The sequence below is a fragment of the Amblyraja radiata genome, unplaced genomic scaffold, assembly GCF_010909765.2.
Source record: "Amblyraja radiata isolate CabotCenter1 unplaced genomic scaffold, sAmbRad1.1.pri scaffold_682_ctg1, whole genome shotgun sequence".
NCBI lineage: Eukaryota > Metazoa > Chordata > Chondrichthyes > Rajiformes > Rajidae > Amblyraja > Amblyraja radiata.
In genome coordinates this window covers 1-22688 of record NW_022630704.1, presented here as the reverse complement: position 1 = coordinate 22688, position 22688 = coordinate 1, and the positions used below count along the sequence as shown (strand labels likewise).

General features: G+C 49.8%; 2 protein-coding genes across 2 annotated transcripts; both read right to left on the bottom strand.

Annotated features, from left to right (window-relative positions):
- Nucleotides 1-4398: 4398 nt before the first annotated feature.
- On the bottom strand, nt 4399-15830 carry LOC116970259 (proteasome subunit beta type-4-like). Its single transcript, XM_033016936.1, has 8 exons — nt 15676-15830; nt 12291-12497; nt 12038-12121; nt 10533-10595; nt 7727-7808; nt 7516-7632; nt 6481-6569; nt 4399-4600 (listed from the first exon to the last, which is right to left on the bottom strand). The coding sequence occupies exons 1-8, from the start codon at nt 15756-15758 to the stop codon at nt 4588-4590; spliced, it is 738 nt and encodes a 245-aa protein (XP_032872827.1). The 5' UTR covers nt 15759-15830; the 3' UTR covers nt 4399-4587.
- A 5401-nt stretch (nt 15831-21231) lies between these two features.
- On the bottom strand, nt 21232-22374 carry LOC116970260 (vacuolar protein sorting-associated protein 72 homolog; the record flags this gene model as incomplete). Its single annotated transcript, XM_033016937.1, has 2 exons — nt 21232-21660; nt 22208-22374. Coding segments are annotated over 2 exons (564 nt in total), but the record flags the coding sequence as incomplete, so codon positions are not given.
- Nucleotides 22375-22688: the final 314 nt, after the last annotated feature.

Below are 22688 nucleotides of genomic sequence, written 5' to 3'. Positions count from 1 at the left end.
GTCGAGAAGGAGGAGAGAGAGAGAGAAGGAAAGAGAGAGACACACATAGATAGATAGATAGAGAGAGAGGCGCGGAGAGGGTGAGTGTGTGAGGGAGGGAGAGAGAGAGATAGAGAAGGAGGGGGAGGAGATAGAAAGAGAGAGATATATAGATAGAGAGAAACGCAGAGAGGGCGAGTGTGTGAGGGAGACAGATTGAGAGGGGGGGGGGCAGATGGAGAAAGAGAGAGAGAGAGATATATATATATATAGAGAGAGGGTGAGTGTGTGAGAGAGGGAGAGAGATTGTGAGGGAGGGAAAGAAAGAAATATTAAAAATAGATCCTTTCAATGACCGTCGCGTCGAGTGTGGAAGCCACGGCCACGGCCTCCCTCCGCCTTACCTGTTTATTTTCGCTTTTTAAATCCTCTGCGGCCGCTGTGTGTGTAAGTGAGTGAATGTATTTGTGTGAGTGAGTGTATTTTTGTGAGTGAGTGTATTTGTGTGTGTGTATTTGTGTGAGTGAGTGAACGTATTCGTGTGTGTGTGTATTTTTTGTGAGTATATTTGTGTGTGTGTGTGTGTATTTGTGTGAGTGAGTGAACGTATTCGTGTGTGTGTGTGTATTTTTTGTGTATTTGTGTGAGTGAGTGTATTTTTGTGTATGCGAGTGTATTTTTTGTGTGTGAATGTATTTGTGTGTGAGTGAGTGAGCGTATTTGTGTGAATGTATTTGTGTTGAGTGTATTTTTGTGTGAGTGTATTTTTTGTGTGTGTGTATTTTTGTGTATGTGGGTGTATTTTTGTGTGTGAGTGTGAATGTATTTGTGTGAGAGTGTATTTGTGTATGTGGGTGTATTTTTGTGTGTTTTTGTGTGAGTTATTTGTGTGTGAGTGAGTGTGTTTTTGTCAGTGTGTGTATCTGTGTGTATTTTTGTGTGTGAGAGTGTGTTTTTGTCTATGTGTGTGTATATGTGTGTGTGTGTTTTACGCGCGGGTTTTTAAGTGCGTGTGGTGTGTGTGGGGGTTGGGGGGGGATTCGCTGTCGCGCGTCGAACTATTTTTCCTCCCTTTTTCTTTGAAAATTGTTCTGGAATTTTCTCTCGCTCCTGTTCCGCGCCCCCTCCCCCTCCCCCTCCCCCCTCCCCCTCCCCCTCTCGTGTGTGTGTGTTTTAATAAATCATCGACTCTTCTCCCCCCCCCCCCCGGCCGGAGGCGCCAGTAGCCGACTCCCCCCCCCCCCCCCCCGGCGGCGCCGCCGCCTCAAACAAAACATTCAATAAATATTAAACAGCGGCGAAGAAACTCTTTCTCATCCCCCCCCCCCCCCCCCCCCCCGGCACTTCCGGCGGATTCCGCGCCAACTTGCGCTGCTGGTGACGTCACTTCCAGGCCGGCAAGGTTTTGGGTGGGTGGGAGGGGGGGTCTGGTTGCACTAGTGGTGGTGCTGGTACTAGAGGTAGTAGTGGTATTGGTGCTAGTACTAGGGGTAGTAGTGGTATTGGTGCTAGTACTAGGGGTAGTAGTGGTATTGGTGCTAGTACTAGGGGTAGTAGTGGTATTGGTGCTAGTACTAGGGTTAGTGGTATTGGTGCTAGTACTAGGGGTGGCAGTACTAGATGTAGTGGTATTGGTGCTAGTACTAGGTAGTAGTACTATTGGTGGTAGTACTAGGGGTGGTAGTACTAGATGTAGTGGTATTGGTGCTAGTACTAGGGGTAGTAGTACTATTGGTGGTAGTACTAGATGTAGTGGTATTGGTGCTAGTACTATTGGTGGTAGTACTAGATGTAGTGGTATTGGTGCTAGTACTAGGGTAGTAGTATTATTGGTGGTAGTACTAGGGGTGGCAGTACTAGATGTAGTGGTATTGGTGCTAGTACTAGGGTAGTAGTACTATTGGTGGTAGTACTAGATGTGATATTGGTGCTAGTACTAGGGGTGGTAGTACTATTGGTGGTAGTACTAGATGTAGTGGTATTGGTGCTAGTACTAGGGGTAGTAGTACTATTGGTGGTAGTACTAGGGGTGGTAGTACTATTGGTGGTAGTATTAGGGGTGGTAGCACTAGATGTGGTATGGGTGCTGGTACTAGGGGTAGTAGTACTAGATGTGGTAGTGCTAGGGGTAGTACTATTGGTGCTAGTATTACGGGTAGTGGTATTGGTGCTAGTACTATGGGTGGTACTAGTGGTAGCAGTACTATTGGTGGTAGTACTTGGGGTAGTAGTACTAGATGTAGTGGTATTGGTGCTAGTACTAGGGGTGGTAGTACTGTTGGTACGGAACTTTTGCATTTTTCAGCTTGAAATTGTGCAATCTGGTGCATACTGTAGCGAGTCTTTTAACTTACACTTGAATGCAACATTTATGCTTTAAATTGGATTAGTTATGAATAAGGTTAGGCTAAATTACATTCCACAGTAGAGCCAGGCTCTGATCAACAGGTGCAGCACATGAGTGATCTTAGTGTATTCATGTATGGAAATCAGATTATAATCAAGCACTTTGCCCATGTTGACCAACCTGGGTCTCACTGCCCACCTGGTACTACTCCTGACCATGACTCCAGTTGCATACCTTCTCTCATTCCTGACCCCGAGTCCAGCCTTACACCTGGGCCCCTATTCTACCCTGATCATAGCTGCTTACCTGCTTAGGTTCCCAGTGCTGGACACTCCCATTGTCCCAGCTTTGACTGCACACCTAGTACTATTCCAGACCTTGACTCTGGATGCACATTTGGCCTTGCCCCTAGCGCCTCTGCACTGATAATATATCTGGCCCACACATAAAGCCCCATATCTGACCCCCTGGACCTAACCTATTACGTTCAAGTCCACAGGTGCTTATCTAATGCGGTAATCTTTTATGGGGCACTTCACACACCAAATTTTGTATAACAAAATTTGCTACATCCATTGGCTTCTTTGTTATCTAACATGCTAGTTACTTTGTCAAATAAGTCATCAATTGGTTGAACATAATTTCTCATCCATAAAATTATACTCACTCAGCTGTATAAGTATTCTGTTAGCATTTCCTTCATAACAAACTGTCCTGAAGTCATTTTCACCCCCAATATTCCAATACTCCCCCAGCGGTGCTGACTCGAATGGCCTCCTCCTGCACTTATTTCTTAGTAATATTTTCAGAATTTTGCTGACTTCCTCTCAGCTGGAACTTTTCCGAAATGCAAAGTCCAATAACAATATATATTTAAAAGCAGTCTGAAGAAGGGTTTCGGCCCGAAACGTTGCCTATTTCCTTCGCTCCATAGATGCTGCTGCACCTGCTGAATTTCTCCAGCATTTTTGTGTACCTACAATATATATTTAAGCAATAATATTCTATTGAATGTGATCTTGAGAGTACATAATATTTTCTGTGGTATTCATAACACAATGATAAAAAGATCTTTGTTTTGATTGCACCTACCAACATGCATACATTATTTTATTACAGTTAATATTTACCGAGGGCAAATTTTTGTTCCAATGCTCCCCATTCCCAATTACTGTTACATTGAAGTGATTGAACTCCAAGTGAAGTTTAAATGGCATCAGAAAAATAAAACCCCAGGAAAGGATGATATTCATTACGTGGTTGGTGGGAGTCAGTATCAGCACAATTACTATATCAACCTTTGAATCTTCAGATGTCCTGCTTCAAGCTAAAACTAAACACAAATAATAACCTCCTCGCACATTACCCTGCAAGTATCCCTGTCACTCCATTTTAATTTGTCATTTTAGAGCAAGGAGATTTAATGGGGAAGAGTGGTCATAATATGACAAATTTAAAATGAATAGCAATGCAGCCAGATTTGAAATTTACACAATATTCAATTACCTTGGAATGAAGGTCAAGTTAGTTGACATAGATTTAAAAAGGTGGGGACAGATATTGGTAGATTTTTAAAGAAATAATTCCATTAATATTGTCTAAATTGTCCAGTGAAAAACGTGTCGTTTAGACTTTGGAGGTACTGCGATTACCCTGTACACTAGCACTAAAGGAACAAAAGATGCTGGTTTACACCGAGGATAGACACAAAAAACTGGAGTAACTCAGCTGGTCAGGCAGCATCTGTGGAGAGAAGGAATAGGTGACGTTTCAGGTCGAGACCCTTCTTCAGACAGTGACCAAGGGAAATGAAAACGAGAGATATAGGTGGTAAATAGAACAAATGAATGAAAGATATGATCAAGGAAAGAACTCTACCACTGGGCCACTGTTAATTGGCTTCTGTAAATTGTTCCCAGTGTGTAGGATAGTGCTAGTCTACGGGGATCGCTGGTCGGTGTGGGCCGAAGGGCCTGTTCCCACGCTCTATCTCTAAACTAAAGAACATTTTGCAAAATTAAATATATATTTTTTTTTTTTTTTTTTTTTTTAATTGAGGGTAATACTAATCATTCCTTGCAAATAATTCTTTAATTTTGCATACATTAACACCACCCCTATTTCCTGCCCCCACCCCCATTATAAGCATTAAAACAAACAACGACAGAATCCAAGAGGCACAATGATGGCTCTTGGTGTAACTTGTGGAGAGGTTCAGCTTGTCTTGCTTCATCGCCCCCTGCTGCACATTCCGAGCTCTTCTACTCAAACCCACTGAAATAACAAAAAGGTTCAGTCAGTCATAAGACAAGGAAGCAGCAACGTTAAGAGGCAAATGTACTTTTAGTTTAGAGATGCAGCGGGGAAACAGACCCTTCGGCCCACGCTGACCTGCAATCACCCTGTGCACTAGTTCTATCCCACACTCTGGGGACAATTTACAGAAACTAATTAACCTGCATGTCTTTGGGAGTGTGGGAGGAAACCGAAACACCTGGAGAAAACACACACGGTCCCAGGGGGAACGTGCAAACTCTGTACAGACAGCACCCGTGGTCAGGATCGAACCCGGGTCTCCGGCGCCGTGAGGCAGCAACTCTGTGGCAGCTCCGGTTTCCTCCCACACTCCAAAGACGTACGGTTTTGTAGGCTGTTGTTTAAGAAGGAACTACATACAGATACTGGAAAATCGAAGGTAGACAAAAGTGCTGGAGAAACTCAGCGGGTGCGGCAGCATCTATGGAGCGAAGGAAATAGGCAACGTTTCGGGCTGAAACTCTGGGTTTGTAGGCTAATTGGCTTTGGTAAAATTGTAAATGATCCTTGGTGTGTGTAAGATAGTGTTGGTGTGTGTAAGATAGTGTTAGTGCGTGGGGGGATCACTGGTCGGCACAGACCCGGTGGGCTGAAGGGCCTGTTACCGCTCTGTATCTAATCTAAATGTGGCCATCACTTCCATGACCCAGAATATAATGCCCACGTGTAAACTCCACATAGACAGCACCCGGGGTCAGGATCAAACCCAACTCTCTGGCCGGCTTCTGAAGAAGGGTCTCGGCCCGAAACGTCACCCATTCCTTCGCTCCACAGATGCTGCCTCACCCGCTGAGTTTCTCCAGCATTTTTGTCTACCATCGATTGTTCCTTCTGCGTCTGCAGTTCCTTCTTAACCCCTCATTCCTGGGATCGTTCTAGTAAACCTCCTCTGGATCCTCTCCAGAACCAGCTGAAGCTCAGCCAGAGCGAGACACGGGTGTGAGGGTTTACGGGGAGAAGGCAGGAGAATGGGGTTAGGAGGGAGAGATAGATCAGCCACAATTGAATATATATATTCAATGCTATATGGTCACACTGATCTGTTCTGTATTTATTTATGCCTACTATATCCTGTTGTGCTGAGAGCCGAGGAGGACTCTCTCGAACTTCTACAGGTGCACAGTAGAGAGCATGCTGACCGGTTGCATCGTGGCTTGGTTCGGCAACTTGAGCGCCCAGGAGCGGAAAAGACTGCAGATAGTTGTAAACGCTGCCTAATCCATCATCGGCTCTGACCTCCCTACCATCGAGGGGATCTATTGCAGTCGCTGCCTCAAAAAAGGCTGGCAGTGTCATCAAAGACCCACACCATCCTGGCCACACACTCATCTCCCCGCTACCTTCAGGTAGAAGATACAGGAGCCTGAAGACTGCAACGACCAGGTTCAGAAATAGCTCCTTCCCCACAGCCATCAGCCTATTAAACTCAACTCAAACAAACATTAATATCCCATTATCTGTTTATTTGCACTTTATCTGTTTATTTATTCATGTGTGTATATATTTATATAATGGTATATGGACACACTGATCTGTTCTGTATTTATTGATGCCTACAATGTTCTGTTGTGCTGAAGCAAAGCAAGAATTTCATTGTCCTATGTGGGACACATGACAATAAACTCTCTTGAATACACTTGATGGGCCGAATGGCCTGATTCTAGTCCTGTTCCTTCCTCAGATACGGGGCCCATATTTGCTCACGGTTGGTTCTCCAAATGCGGCCTGACCTGATGATGCGAGCACTTTGATGCCCATTGGCGTGTCAATGAGAAGCTGTGGCAACGACACAGGTCCCCAACCCACGCCTCTGTTGTCCCCGCCCGCCCCCCGGTCACCTGATCATGTGAGCGATATCCCAGTTGGTCTCGGACGTTAGCGGCCCCTCGATTTCCACGCCCGCCGCTGTCACCGTCGCCAGTTGGTACTGCAAGACAAAAGAACAGAGACGGCGGCTTATAACGGCCCCGCACAACACCAAGAGCCGGAGTAAATCAGCCCGTCCGGCAGCATCTGCGGAGGGAATGGTCAGACATGACAGAGCTGTATAGAGGAAAGATTTATCTAACCACAATGTGGGCGGCACATGGTAGCGCAGGGGTAGAGTCGCTGCCTCACAGCGTCAGAGACCCGGGTTCCACCCTAACTACGGGTGCTGTCTGTACGATGTTTGTGTGACCACGTGGGTTTTCTCCAGGTTCTCTGGTTTCCTCCCACACTCTAAAGACGTGCAGGTTTGGTAACATTGTGAAATGTCCCGCGTGTGTAGGGTAGTGCTAGTGTGCGGTGTAATAGCTGGTTGGCGTAAACTCGCTGGGCCGAAGGGCCTGTTTCCACACTGTATCACTCTATGACTAAGTTGCCCACACTGGCCAACATGTCCCAGCTACACTCCAAACAGGTTTGCAGGTTAATTGGCTTGGTGTACGTGTAAATTGTTCCTAGTGCATGGAAGGTTGTGTTAACGTGCGGGGCTGGTCGGCGTGGACTCAGAGGGCCGAAGGGTCTGTTTCCACTCTGTAACACTCTATCAAAATGATCACTCTATGAATATGATCACATTGAATGGAGGTGCTGGCTCGAAGGGCCGAATGGCCTACTCCTGCGCCTATTGTCTATTGTCTATGACAAAGTTGCCCACACCGGCCAACATGTCCCGGCTACACTCGAGACATACAGGTTTGCAGGTTAATTGGCTTGGCGTATGTGTAAATTGTTCCTAGTGTGCGGAAGGTTGTGTTAGTGTGCGGGGATCGCTGGTCGGCGCGGACTCGGTGGGCCGAAGGGTCTATTCCCGCACTGTATCTCTAAACTAAACTAAACTCCCTCGGTACACGTGACAATAAACTAAACCGATCAGGGGCTTCACGTACCCGATTGTAGGACCGTGCGTCTCGGTAATACAGGACCTTCAGGCAGCGTTCGATCAGCTGCCGGGCTTCGTCTTTAGAGATGACAGCGTTGTTTTCCGCTACCTGCCTCATCAGGGGCTGTTTGGGTGGAAAGCAGAAGCCGTCAGTGCGAGGGCCGGAGGGCGGCAAGGTGAAATTGCTCGAGGCGGAACTGAATATCGGGGGGACTTACCTGCGCAAGGTAGGCGCCAAACCCCGTGGCCACTGTCGGAGCCTCGTAGGCAACTCCCAGCTTGTCCACGTAACCCAGGAAGCTGCAAGAGTTAGAAACATAGAAAATAGGTGCAGGAGGAGGCCATTCGGCCCTTCGAGCCAGCACCGCCATTCATTGTGATCAGGGCTGATCGTCCCCAATCAATAACGTCGCCTATTTCCTTCGCTCCATAGATGCTGCTGCACCCGCTGAGTTTCCCCAGCAATTTTGTGTACCTTCGATATTCCAGCATCTGCAGTTCCCTTTTGAACAATAACCCATGCCTGCCTTCTCCCCATATCCCTTGACTCCACTAGCCCCTAGAGCTCTATCTAACTCTCTCTTCAATCCATCCAATGATTTGGCCTCCACTGCCCTCTGTGGCAGGGAATTCCACAAATTCACAACTCTGGGTGAAAAAGTTTTTTTCTCACCTCAGTCTTAAATGGCCTCCCCTTTATTGTAGGACGTGGAAGGAAACCAAGCAGTCACGGGGAGAACATGCAAACTCCGTACAGACAGCAATCAAGGTCAGGATCGAACCCGGGTCTCTGGCGCCGGGAGGCACCAACTTTGATACCTGCCTGATCTTTCATTTCTATCACAATGGTGTGGAATAATTAAAGCTGAAGACTTCTGGTTTGATGTAGGCCATTTAACATTCCCCATTGCCTTAATGTAGACAGTGTAGAACTGCAGATGCTGCTTTCCTAAGTGCTGGAAGAACTCAGCGGGACTTTATCTTGCACTAAACGTTATTCCCTTTATCCTGTATCTGCACACAGTGGGCAGATTGATTCTAATCATGTATCGTCTTTCTGCTGACTGGATAACACACGGGGTTGAAGATTGCAACCTTCACGTGGTCCGCCCTGTTTCGACTAATGCAATCAACTCGACTTGCACAAACGGAAGATCAAATAGAACAAGTTGTCCAACAACTTTAGGCCACACGAAAGAATAAGAAGATAACACACAATAAACGTGACAATAAACTAAACTAAAGCTCGGTGACTTTCTGGGTCGGGACCCTTCTTCAGACTGTCACCTATCCATGTTCTTCAGAAGAAAGACGCGAATAGCTGGAGAAACTCAGTGGGTCAGGCAGCATCTCTAGTGGAAAGGAATAGGTGACGTTTCGGGTCGAGAGCCTTCTTCAGACTGAGAGTCGGGGGGAGAGGGAAACGAGAGATATAGACAGGGATGCAGAACAAATGAATGAAAGATCGGCAAATAAGTACCGATGACAAAGGAAAGTGGCCGTTGTTGGCTGCGGGCTAGGTGAGAGATTCAGGGGCAGTTTCTTCCCGGCTGTTATCAGGCAAATGAACCATCCTACCTCAACCAGAGAGCGGTCCTGAACTACGCAAGTCAAGTCAAGTTTATTCGTCACATACACACATACGAGGTGTGCAGTGAAATGAAAAGTGGCGATGCTCGTGGACTTTGTGCAAAAAACTAACAAACAAACTACAAACATAGAAATTAGGTGCAGGAGTAGGCCATTCGGCCCTTCGAGCCTGCACCGCCATTCAATATGATCATGGCTGATCATCCAACTCAGTATCCCGTACCTGCCTTCTCTCCATACCCTCTGATCCCCTTAGCCACAAGGGCCACATCTAACTCCCTCTTAAATAAAGCCAATGAACTGGCCTCGACTACCCTCTGTGGCAGGGAGTTCCAGAGATTCACCACTCTCTGTGTGAAAAAAGTTCTTCTCATCTCGGTTTTAAAGGATTTCCCCCTTATCCTTAAGCTGTGACCCCTTGTCCTGGACTTCCCCAACAGAATCACATATTCTTTTACATATTACATATTGTGGGCGGAAGGAAAAAGGGAAAAAATACAGCAATTTAAAAAAACAAAACACTGCAGAATGGTACTGTAAAGTTAGTCCCTGGTGAGATAGGAGTTTACAGTCCTCTGGGAAGAAACTCCTTCTCAACCTCTCCGTTCTCACAGCATGGCAATGGAGGCGTTTGCCTGACCGTAGCAGCTGGAACAGTCCGTTGCTGGGGTGGAAGGGGTCTCCCATGATCTTGTTGGCTCTGGAGTTGCACCTCCTGATGTAGATGCACCATCTACCTCTTTGATGACCCTCGGACTATCCTTGATCGGACCTTGTTGGCTGTACCTTGCACTAATCGTTATTCCCTTATCAGGCATCTAGAGACTGTAAATGGATCGACTGTAATCATGTATTGTCTTTCCGCTGACTGGTTAGCTCGTAACAAAAGCTCTTCACTGTACACGTGACAGTAAACAAAACTAAAATTTAAGATGGGCACAAAATGCTGGAGTAACTCAGCGGGACAGGCAGCATCTCTGGAGAGAAGGAGAGGGCGACGTTTCGAGATCGAGACACTTCCTCAGACTGAGAGTCAGGGGTGAGGGAGACGAGAAATATAGAAGATGATGTCGATATACAAAAGATATGTAAAAAAAATAACAATGGGTGACTTTTCGGGTTGAGACATTTCTTCAGACTGACGTCGGGGGGGGGGGGGAGGGAGATAGATGCACAACGAAGTGTGAAGGTGTGAAAACAGGGCAAAGGGAATGGAGATCAAGGAAAATGAAGAATAGATCATCGTTAGCTGGAGGACAGGAACAACATTGAAACATTAATGTTTCAATTGAGGTTGGAGGGAAATTTTCAGAAGATTTTTTTTTTTTTTGCTTGAAACAATGACTGCTTCGTCCATGTGAGTTTGCAACTCGTAGTAATCCTCACATGCTCCAGACCTGCTCCCCCCACCCCTCTCCCAGTTCATCGAGTTACCTCTCGCCATTGTTTATTCCACCGATGATGACTGTGTTCCACAGAGGATTCATCCGGGATCTCCTGTGGAAAGAAGCAGAGAGGGAGGAAGGGAGAGTTGAGGCCGGGACTATCACAACGTTCAAGAAACATTCAGACAGGTGCATGGATAGGACGGGTTTGGAGGGATATGGGCCAAACGCAATATGGCAGGTGGGACTAGTGTAGATGGGGCATAGAAACATAGAAAATAGGTGTAGGAGGAGGCCATTCGGCCCTTCGAGCCAGCCCCGCCATTCATTGTGATCATGGCTGATCGTCCCCTATCAATAACCCGTGCCTGCCTTCTCCCCATATCCCTTGGCTCCACTAGCCCCTAGAGCTCTATCTAACTCTCTCTTAAATCCATCCAGTGATGTGGCCTCCACTGCCCTCTGTGGCAGGGAATTCCACAAATTCACAACTCTCTGGGTGAAAAAGTTTTTTCTCACCTCAGTCTTAAATGACCTCCCCTTTATTCTAAGACTGTGTGTGGCCCCTGGTTCTGGACTCATCCAAAATTGGGATTTTTTTTCCTGCATCTAGCTTGTCCAGTCCTTTTATAATTTTATATGTTTCTATAAGATTCCCCCTCATCCTTCTAAACTCCAGTGAATGCAAGCCCAGTCTTTTCAATCTTTTTTCTCCCCTCAGTCTTAAGTGACCTCCCCTTTATTCTAAGAACATGTTGGTCGGCGTGGGCAAGTCGGGCCGAAGGGCCTGTTCCCACGCTGTATAGGAGCAGAGTTAGGCCATTCGGCCCATCGAATCATGGCTGCCATTCGATCATGGCTGGTCTTATTTCCCCCCCCCTTCAACCCCATCCTCCCGCCTTCTCCCCGTGACCTTAGACGCCCGTACTAATCAGGGACCCATCGATCTCCGATTTTAAAATACCCAACGACTCGGAATATAGACACAAAAAGTTGGAGTAATGCCCCTGTCCCACTTAGGAAACCTGAACGGAAACCTCTGGAGACTTGGCGCCCCACCCAAGGTTTCCGTGCGGTTCCCGGAGGTTGCAGGTGGTTGCCGGAGGTTGCAGGTGGTGGAAGCAGGTAGGGAGACTGACAAAAACCTCCGGGAACCGCACTGAAACCTTGTGTGGGGCGCAAAGTCTCCAGAGGTTTCCGTTCAGGTTGCCCCAGTGGGACAGGGGCATAACTCAGCAGGTCGGGCAGCATCTTTGGAGAACAAGAAGAGGTGACGTTTCGTGTCGAGACCCTTCTTCAGTCTGACCTGAAACATCACCTTTTCTTTATTCTCCAGAGATGCTGCCCGACCCGCTGAGTTACTCCAGCTTTTCCGGGGTCTATCTTGCGTTTAAACCAGCATCTGCGACTCCTCCCTGGGCCTTGGATCCATGAGCTGAACGGAGATCCTCCAGCACGTTGCGTGTTACAGAGGCGATGGCGCTGGGTCAGACGAGGTAGGAAGTCTAAGGAAGATTTTGGCCTCTCCACCATCTCCACTGGCCTCTCACTCACCGGTTATACATGACTCTGGTCAGCCAGGAGTGGATCGCTTTCGGGCTGTAGCTGTGGCCGTCTCCGAGCAAGTCTTCGTCAATGCTGGGGAACAAAATGGCGGTCGACAGATGAACAGACGCCCCATCCAACGGTCTGCCCGTCTCCCCCCCCGAAGCCAGACACAAAATAAAATGCCTCAACTCAGCGGGTCAGGCAGCATCTCTTGTGGCTACAAAGACGGCCGGCCCCTGGTCTGCCCCCCCACACTCACATCATCTGCTCGATGGCCTGCTTGAGGTGCTGGTAGTCAGCGTAGTCGCCCGATGCCCCCAGGATCGTCGCCTCGTTCACCTTCATCAGCCGCGAGACGTTGCGGAAGCGCGCCATGGATCCGTACGAGCCCAGCATGTCGGCGGCGAGGATCACCCCCCCGTCAAACTTCACCCCCAGCACCGACGTGCCCGTCACCATCGGGCTCCTGTGGGCACAGGGAGGGTGAGGGACGGGAGGGCAAGAACCGTGGAGAGAGAGAGGGGGAGGGAGAGAGAGAGTGGGAGAGGGAGGGGGATATATATATACATATAGAGGCAGAGAGAGAGACATACGGAGATGGGGAGAGAGGTGAGAGGGGGAGAGAGGGAGCGGGAGAAAGGGAGCGAGAGAGAGGGGGGGAGAGAGAGGGGGGGAGAGAGAGAGAGAGGGGGAGAGAGAGACAAAGACAGAGACAGAGAGAGAGAGACAGAGAGAGAGAGAGAGAGAGAGTTGCAGTGACTCAGTTGCTCAGGCAGCATCACTGCAGGAAGCAACAGGTGGCTACACCAGTATATTGACGTTACAACTGTATATTACACTGAATACAGACGTGTAGACAACAACTTTGTTGAGCGGTGTGGGCTGAATCACCTGCGGCTCAACACCGACAAGGCTAAGGAGTTGCTGGTGGACTTTATGAGGAGAGGAACATTCCCTGTGTCCCGTCTCCATCAATGGTGAACTTCTACCGCTGCACCATCGAGAGCATCCTTACCAACTGCATCACAGTATGGTATGGCAACTGCTCTGTCTCCGACCGGAAGGCATTGCAGAGGGTGGTGAAAATTGCCCAACGCATCACCGGTTCCTCGCTCCCCTCCATTGAGTCTGTCCAAAGCAAGCGTTGTCTGCGGAGGGCGCTCAGCATCGCCAAGGACTGCTCTCACCCCAGCCATGGACTGTTTACCCTCCTACCATCCGGGAGGCGCTACAGGTCTCTCCGTTGCCGAACCAGCAGGTCCAGGAACAGCTTCTTCCCGGCGGCTGTCACTCTACTCAACAACGTACCTCGGTGACTGCCAATCACCCCCCCACCCCCCGGACACTTATTATCACTTATTATTATTTATTCAAATACATTTGCTATGTCGCTCTTCCAGGGAGATGCTAAATGCATTTCGTTGTCTCTGTACTGTACACTGACAATGACAATTAAAATTGAATCTGAATCTGAATCTGAATCTGGTGTGGATGTGTGGTTCACCAGGGAGGACAAATTCTTTGGAGCGACCTGGGACAGTAAACTGGACGGGTCCAGGAACGCTGGGGCCCTGTGCAAGAAGGGACAGAGAACGGCTGTGCTCCGCTCCCTCAACATCTGCAGTGGGATGATGCAGATGTTCTGTGGTGGTGTCGGACAGGAGGTCGATCTCGGACGGGAGTCGGTCTCGGACGGGAGGATACTCCTCAAACTGCGGAGCTTCCTGGACAACACAGCTCACACCCCCTCCGTGACACACTGGTCAACCTGAGGAGCACCTTCAGCAACAGACTGGTCCCACCAAGATGCAGCACAGAACGCCACAGGGGATCCTTCTTCCCTGTGGCTGTCAAACTGTACAACTCCTCCCCCTTCTGTCGAGGGGTAGAGACTGACCCCCACCCCCAATCCTTTCCACTCGTCACTTTAATTTCATGTATCGTGTATCTCGTGTTTTTATGACTGTTGGCAGATCAATTTCCCTCCTGGGATAAATAAAGTTCTATCATCTGGTAGAAGACATTCGCCAGGCCACACATTTGGAGGCCTGTGTTCAGTTTGAGTCACCCTGTTACACAGTCACACTCATCTCATCTCATCTCCCCCGAATGGTGAAAGGCCCTGGATGGAGTGGATGTGGAGAGGATGTTTCCACTGGTGGGAGAGTCTAGGACCAGAGGGCACAGCCTCACAATGCTGGGCTTTCTGTGCCGATCAAAGCAAATGATAGGTTGGATTTTAGACACAAAATGCCTGAGTGACTCAGCGGGACAGGAAGCATCTCCGGAGAGAAGCAACGTGACATAGCAATTAATTCAGCATTGGAATCAGGATCAGGGTTTCTATCCACTCCCTCCCTCTCTCTCTCTCTTCCTCTTACCTTTCTCCCCCTCCCTCTCTTTCCCCTCTTCCTAATAATAATAATAATGGATGGGATTTATATAGCGCCTTTCTAATACTCAAGGCGCTTTACATCGCATTATTCATTCACTCCTCAGTCACACTCGGTGGTGGTAAGCTACTTCTGTAGCCACAGCTGCCCTGGGGCAGACTGACGGAAGCGTGGCTGCCAATCTGCGCCTACGGCCCCTCCGACCACCACCGATCACTCACACACATTCACACACAGGCAAAGGTGGGTGAAGTGTCTTGCCCAACGACACCTCTCCTCTCTCCTCCCTTCTCTCTCTCTCTCTCTCTCTTCCTCTTACCTTTCTCCCCCTCCCTCTCTTTCCCCTCTTCCTACCTCTCCTCTCTCCTCCCTTCTCTCTCCCTCTCCTTCTCTCTCCCTCTCCCTCTCTCCGCTCTCTCTCCCCCTGTAGTGACAGGTTATTATATAATTGAAGGATTTTTTTTTTTCAAGGGACGTTCAATGCCTTCATAGAAACATAGAAAATAGGTGCAGGAGTAGAGGCCATTCGGCCCTTCGAGCCTGCACCAGCACCGCCATTCAATATTCAACATCCAACTCAGTATCCCATCCCTGCCTTCTCTCCACACCCCCTGATCCCCTTTAGCCACAAGGGCCACATCTAACTCCCTCTTAAATATAGCCAATGAACTGTGTGGCCTCAACTACCTTCTGTGGCAGAGAATTCCAGAGATTCACCACTCTCTGTGTGTGAATAAAAAAGTTCTTCTCATCTCGGTTTTAAAGGATTTCCCCCTTATCCTTAAACTGTGACCCCTTGTTCTGGACTTCCCCAACATCGGGAACAATCTTCCTGCATCTAGCCTGTCCAACCCCTTCAGAATTTTGTAAGTTTCTATAAGATCCCCCCCTCAATCTTCTAAATTCTAGCGAGTACAAGCCGAGTCTATCCAGTCTTTCTTCATATGAAAGTCCTGACATCCCAGGAATCAGTCTGGTGAACCTTCTCTGTACTCCCTCTATGGCAAGAATGTCTTTCCTCAGATTGGAGACCAAAACTGTACGCAATACTCCAGGTGTGGTCTCACCAAGACCCTGTACAACTGCAGTAGAACCTCCCTGCTCCTATACGTTCTCTCTCCAGGTGCGGTCCCACGTTCTCGCGTCCTTCCCTCTCTCTCTTTATCTCTCTCTCCCCCTTTCCTTTTTTTCTTTTTTCTTTTCTTTTCCTCCCTCTCCCTCTCTCCCTCCCTCATCCCCCCCCCCACTCACATCGTCCTCTTCGCGGGGTTTCCTCCACAGTTCGCGGTCACGTTGACGGACATGAAGCTCCCGGGCTCCGGCCCGTCCATCATCCTTCACCAACTGCGCACGCGCCGCCCCCACAGTGACCACGTGACCCCCCCTGTGTGGACGCGCCCACTGCCCGGAGAGAGAGGGGGGGGGGCAGAGAAAGAGAAAGAATCACCTCCTCATATCAAACCCTCCCCCCCCACCACACAAACACACACTGGTACAACCCCCTCCCCCCCTCCTCTCCTTCATTGAATCTGATCGTTTTAGTGTCTTTAATCCGACTTTTATATCACTTTATTTACTCCACCCCCCCCCATGTGTCTGGATGTGGTGCGGTCCGGGACTCGGCACTTTAAGGCCGTGAGGGGGGGGGGAGAGAATCACCTCTTCACTAAAACCCTCAAACTCCTTCCAAACCCGCCCTTACACTCACTACACACGACAACCATCTGTTTATTCGTCTCATTCATTGAATCTGGTTGTTTTTTATCGTCTTTAATCCGATTTTTGTACCGCTTTTTATTATACTTACCCCCCCCCTCCGTCATGATGTGGTGCGGTCTGGACTCGGCCATTTGAGGTCCCGGAGGGGGGGTTTGGAGAGAATCACCTCTTACATAAAACCCCAAACTCCTTCCGAATCCACCCTTTCACTCACTATACGCGCTTCTGCAACATCTAATTTACACTTATTTGTTCGATCTCATTGTTTTATTCTCTTTAATCCTATTTTTTAAACCACTTTTATTATACTTAACCCCCCCCTCCCGTCATGATGTGGTGCGGTCGGGTCTCGGCACCTTGAGACCGCGGGGGGGGAGACGAACTTCTGCAGATCTTCAATAAAACCCTCCAACACCTCCTCAACCGCCTTTACACCCACTACGCGCTTCTTCAACATTAAAATTACATTTATCCGTTCAATCGGATTATTTTATTATCCTGAACCCTCCTTTTTTAAGCTTTTTTTTGTTTGCAACCCCCCCCTACATCATGATGTGGTGCGGTCGGGACTCGGCACTTTGAGGTCCCGGGGGGGGAGAGAAAGAATCACCTCTTAAGTAAAACTCCCAAACTCCTTCCGAATCCCTCCTTCCACTCACTATACGCGCTCCTACAACATCTAATTTACACTTATTTGTTAAATCTCATTGTTTTATTCTCTTTAATCCGGTTTTTTAAACCACTTTTATTATACTTAATCCCCCCCCCCGTGTCTGGATGTGGTGCGGTCTGGACTCGGCCATTTGAGGTCCTGGGGGGGGGGGACAGAAAGAATCACCTCTTAAATAAAACCCTCAAATCCTCCTCAAACCCACCATTCCACTCACTACTGCCATTTATAACTTTAACTACACTTATCTGTCCAAACTGTGTGTTTTATTATCTTTAATCCTCCCTCGTTATCTTTTATTTTATTCACCCCCCCCCCTCATGATGTGGTGCGGTCGGGTCTCGGCACTTTGAGGCCGCGGGGGGGGGAGACGAACTCTGCAGATCTTCAATAAAACCCTCAAACACCTCCTCAACCCGCCCTTACACCCGCCACACGCGTTTACTACAATGTCTGTTGCTTTCAATCCGTCGAATCTCATTGTTTTATTGTCGTGAACCCTATTTTTTTAGCTCTTTATATTTTCATTCACCCCCAGTTCATCATGATGTGGTGCGGTCTGGACTCTGCAACTTTGAGTGGGGGGGTGTGGGGGGGGGGGGATGTGATTCCCCTCTTCACTAGATCTAAAACTACCCACAACTGCGCCGGCGACTCTACAGGATCAGCGACCTTCCCCCCCCCCACGGCGACCACACTGAGGCCAGAATGAGGGAACTCCTCGCGACCATGAAGGGGACTCACCTGAGACCACCAGCGAACATGTGGCGACCATGTGGCAAACATGTGACGAATATGTGGCAAACATGTGGCAAACGTGACGAATATGTGGCAAACATGTGACGAACATGTGGTGATCATGTGGCGACCATGTGAAGAACATGTGGCGACCATGTGAAGAACATGCGATGAACATGTGAAGAACATGTGGTGAACATGTGAAGAACATGTGATGACCATGCGGCGAACATGTGACGATCATGTGGCAACCATGTGAAGAACATGTGATAACCATGTGGCAAACATGTGGCGACCATGTGACGATCATGTGGCAAAAATGTGGCGATCATGCGATGACCATGTGAAGAACATGTGATGACCATGCGGCGAACATGTGACGACCATGTGGCGAACATGTGGCGACCATGTGACGATCATGTGGTGATCATGTGACGATCATGTGGCAAACGGGGCAAATATGCGGCGATCATGTGGAGAGCTCAGTCTCCTGCACTCGCCTGAAAAGTCGCCTCAGTGGGACAGGCCCTTTAAACTCTCAAATACCTTCCAAACCCACCCTCAAACCCCTGTCCCACGGTACGAGTTCATTCCAAGAGTTCTCCCTGAGTTTGCCCTGATTCGAACTCTGAGATTTACAGTAATGGCCGCTCGTCGGTACTCGGGGCTCTCGTGGACATTTTTTAACACGTTGAAAAATCTTCACGAGTCTTCCCGTGCTTACCTGCCATTAACGAGTCTTCCCGAGTACCTGCCGTTAGCGTCACGAGCCGCTAAGAGACGTCCCCGAGCTCCGACGTACCCGCTACGTTCATTCTCCGTGCTTACCACGAGTTTGATTTTTTTTTAACTCGGGAGAGCTCTTGGAATGAACTCGTACCGTGGGACAGGGCTATGACACTGACTACATGCTTCTCGAATACTGAAACTACTCTTATCTGTAGACTGTAGACAAAAGTGCTGGAGAAACTCAGCGGGTGAGGCAGCATCTATGGAGCGAAGGAAATAGGCAACATTTCGGGCCGAAACCCTTCTTGTTATCTGTTGACTCTTTTTTTAATCGTTAATCCTATTTTTTAACTATTTTATTATTATTATTATTGCTATTTTTCTCCTGTCTGACCCGCTGAGTTCCTCCAGCACTCTGAAGAAGGGAGTTTCGACCCGAAGTGTCGCCCATCCTTCTTCTCCAGAGATGCTGCCTGGCCCGCTGAGTCATAGAGTGTGGAAACAGGCCCTTCGGCCCAACTTGCCCATACTGGCCAACATGTCCGAGCTGCACTAGTCCTACCTGCCCGCGCTTGGTCCATATCCCTCCAAACCTGTCCTATCCATGTACCTGTCTAACTGTTTCTTAAACGTTGGGATAGTCCCAGCCTCAATTACCTCCTCCGGCAGCTCGTTCCATGCACCCACCACCCTCTGTGTCTTGCTCTAAGGCACTGGTCAGGCCGCATTTGGAGTACTGTGAGCAGTTTTGGGCCCCACATCTGAGGAAGGATGTTGCCAGCTCTGGAGAGGGTCCAGAGGAGGTTTACAAGAACGATCCCATGAATGAGTGGGTTAACGTACGGTGAGCGTTTGTTGGAGCTGGGCCTGTACTCGCTGGAGTTTAGACGAACCTCATTGAAACGTCACCGAATAGTGGGCGGCCCTGGATGGAGTGGATGTGGAGAGGATGTTTCCACTAGTGGGAGAGTCTAGAGTCTAGGACCAGAGGGCACAGCCTCAGAATTAAAGGACGTTCCTTTAGGAAGGAGATGAGGAGGATTCTTTAGTCAGAGGGTGGGATTCTTTGCCACAGACGGCTGTGGAGGCCACAAGTCAGTGGATATTTTTAAGGCAGAGATAGATAGATAGATTCTTGATTAGTGCGGGGGTCAGAGGTTGTGGGGAGAAGGCAGGAGAATGGGGTTAGGAGGGAGAGATAGATCGGCCATGATTGAATGGCGGAGTGGACTTGATGGGCCGAATGGCCTAATTCTGCTCCTATCCCTTAAGACTTTATGGCTCTGTGTGTTCCTTGAATATTTTAGAACATATTCATCGAAATCTCATGACATGAAAAATACATATTTATCAAAGAAACTGTGAGAGAACGACTTCATTATCTTCTACTTTTTAATGATTTTTTAAAAAATGTAGTGTCACAAATGGAAGCTGTGTTTAGAATAGGATTTGTTAATCAAACATTGCTCATACACAACTCAAGGGCCCGACACACGCACACACACACACACACACACACACACACACAGACACACACACACACACAGACACACAGACAGACAGACACACAGACAGACACACACAGACAGACACACACACACACACACACACACACACACACACACACACAGACACACACAGACAGACACACACACACACACACAGACATTGAATTGAATTGAATCCCTTTATTGTCATTCAGACCTTACGGTCTGAACGAAATTTCACACACACACAGACACACACAGACACACACACACACACACAGACACACACACACACACACACACACACACACACACATACAGACACACACACACATTCACACACACACACACACACACACAAACACACAGACACACACACACAAACAGAGACACACAGACAGACACACACAGACACACACAGACAGACACACACACACACAGACACACACACACACACACAGACAGACAGACAGACACACACACAGACAGACACACACACACACACACACACACACACAGCGAGGAAAGAACTCCAGATGCTGGTTAAAATCGAAGGTAGACACAAAGTGCTGGAGTAACTCAGCGGGACAGGCAGCATCTCTGGAGAGAAGGAATGGGCGACGTTTTGGGTTCAGACTGGAGGAGGGTCTCGACCCGATACATCGCCTGTTCCTTCTCTCCAGAGATGCTGCCTGTCCCGCTGAGTTACACACACACACACACACACGGGATCCTGGGGTCCAGACGCACACAGAGTGCCCCCCTCTCTCCTCCCCCTTCCCTCTCTGCCACCCCTCCCTCAGGTATTGTGAGCGACCTATTTGAGAGACCAAGAACCCTCCCTCCTCTCTACCCCCCTCATCTTCCCTCTCTCCCAACCCCCCCCCCCCCTCCAGCCCCCTCCCTCCACTCTCCACCCCTCCCTCACTCCCATCCCCCTCCCTCACTCCCACCCCCCCACCCCGTCCCCTCAGTCCTGCTCCCACCCAAAGATCCTATAGCGGAGCAAGATAGACCACTCCTGCTCAATGCAATGGGCTGACGTGTAGTACGCAACGGAGCGGAACGTCGGCCATTTCAGTAACCGGACCCGACTCGCAGATCAACGTTATCAACAGTTTGTATTAATAAATTATAAATCTAAAAACGAGAAGATTTTTACCAAATAACTTTTATTTTTACGAGGATGTTTCCGTAACCGGCTTCCGTCTCCGCACTAGTATCTTTGCTCCGCTACGGGATCTTTGGTGCGGAGACGGAAGCCGGTTACGGAAATGGGGCCGAATATTACCCCACGAATCTGCCCATGACCGTACTACGTCTTCTCCGTCGAGTGGACTATCTTGCTCGCTGTAGGATCTTTGCTCCCGCCCTCCTTCCTCCCCCCCCTCCCTACCTCCATCTATCCCCTCTCCTTCCATCCCTCTGTCCCGCCCTCTTCCCACCCTCCCTCTCTCCCTCCATTCATTGTCCCCCTTCCCTCCTCCCCTCTCCCCTCAGGTGGGAGTTGTGGCCTGTTTGATGATGATCCGTTGCCGGTTCCGTGCGGCCTGGTCCTGCGCGCCAGCGGCTGCTCCGTGCCCGGCGGCGGCGGCGTTGGCGGTAGCGTTGGCGACGGCGGTGCCCGGCAGGCCGTGGGCGGACACGTACTTCTTGTAGGCCTCGCGGATGATCTTGAAGGCGCGCGTGCTAGCGTAGGGGATGTCCGTGACGGGGTCGCGGTAGAGCGCCGGCTTGTGGGTGACGGGGCAGAGTTCGCGAATCGGCGGCCGGGCCGGGCGGCTCCGCGGGAAACACCGCTCGAACGTCGCCTCGTCGCTGAAGGTGACAAAGTTACGCAGGCAGCGGCCCGCGGGCGGCTGGTCAACTGGAGGCTGTGGCTCCTGGTCCAGGCTGCAGGAGGAGGAGGAGAGGATGAAAAGCCCGCTACACACGCACACACACGGGCACGCACACGCACACACACACACACACACACGGGCACACACACACGTACACACACACACACACACGGGCACGCACACGCATGCACGAACACACACGCACGCACACAGGCACGCACACACACGGGCACGCACACGCATGCACGAACACACACGCGCACACACAGGCATGCACACGCATACACGTACACACACACACGGGCACGCACACGCACACACGGGCACGCACACACGTACACACACACACGGGCACGCACACGCATGCACGAACACACACGCACACACACGCGCACACACACACACGTACACACGGGCACGTACACGCACACACACGCACACACACGGGCACGCACACGCACACACGTACACACGCACACACATGCGTATACACATGCACACACAAACACACACGCTCACACACGCACTCCCAGGGTCAGACTCACACACAGTCTCTACCTTCCTCTCCCCTTCCCTCCCCCCCCCCCCACCTCACTCACCCCTCCACATCAACAGTCTCCTCCTTCAGGCTGCCCTCAGTCACCATGGGGACGCTGAGGGAGTGGAAGCGGATGGTGGCCCCGCCACACGGGCGTTTCTTCAGCACCTGCCTCTTCTTGTCCGCCTCCAGACGCTCGTAGTTCTCTGCGGGGTCACAGGGCAGGGGGGGGTCAGGGGTCAGACAGGGAGGAGGGGGGAGCAAGGGAGGGGGGGACAGAGAGAAAGAGATGGCGAGAGAGGGGGATGGATAACAGAGAGTGGGCAGGAGAGGAGGAGAGAGGGAGAGGGAGAGAGCAGGTGAGAGGGGGACATATGGGTGGGTGTGGGCATGTTGGGCCGAAGGGCCTGGGCAAACGGCACCAGAGGTGAGGATCGAACCTGGGGTGTCTGGTCTGTGAGGGGGGAGAGAGGGGGGGGGGTGACAGAGAGAGGGGGGGGGGGGGACAGAGAGAGAGGGGGGGGGAAGAGCAGAGAGAGAGG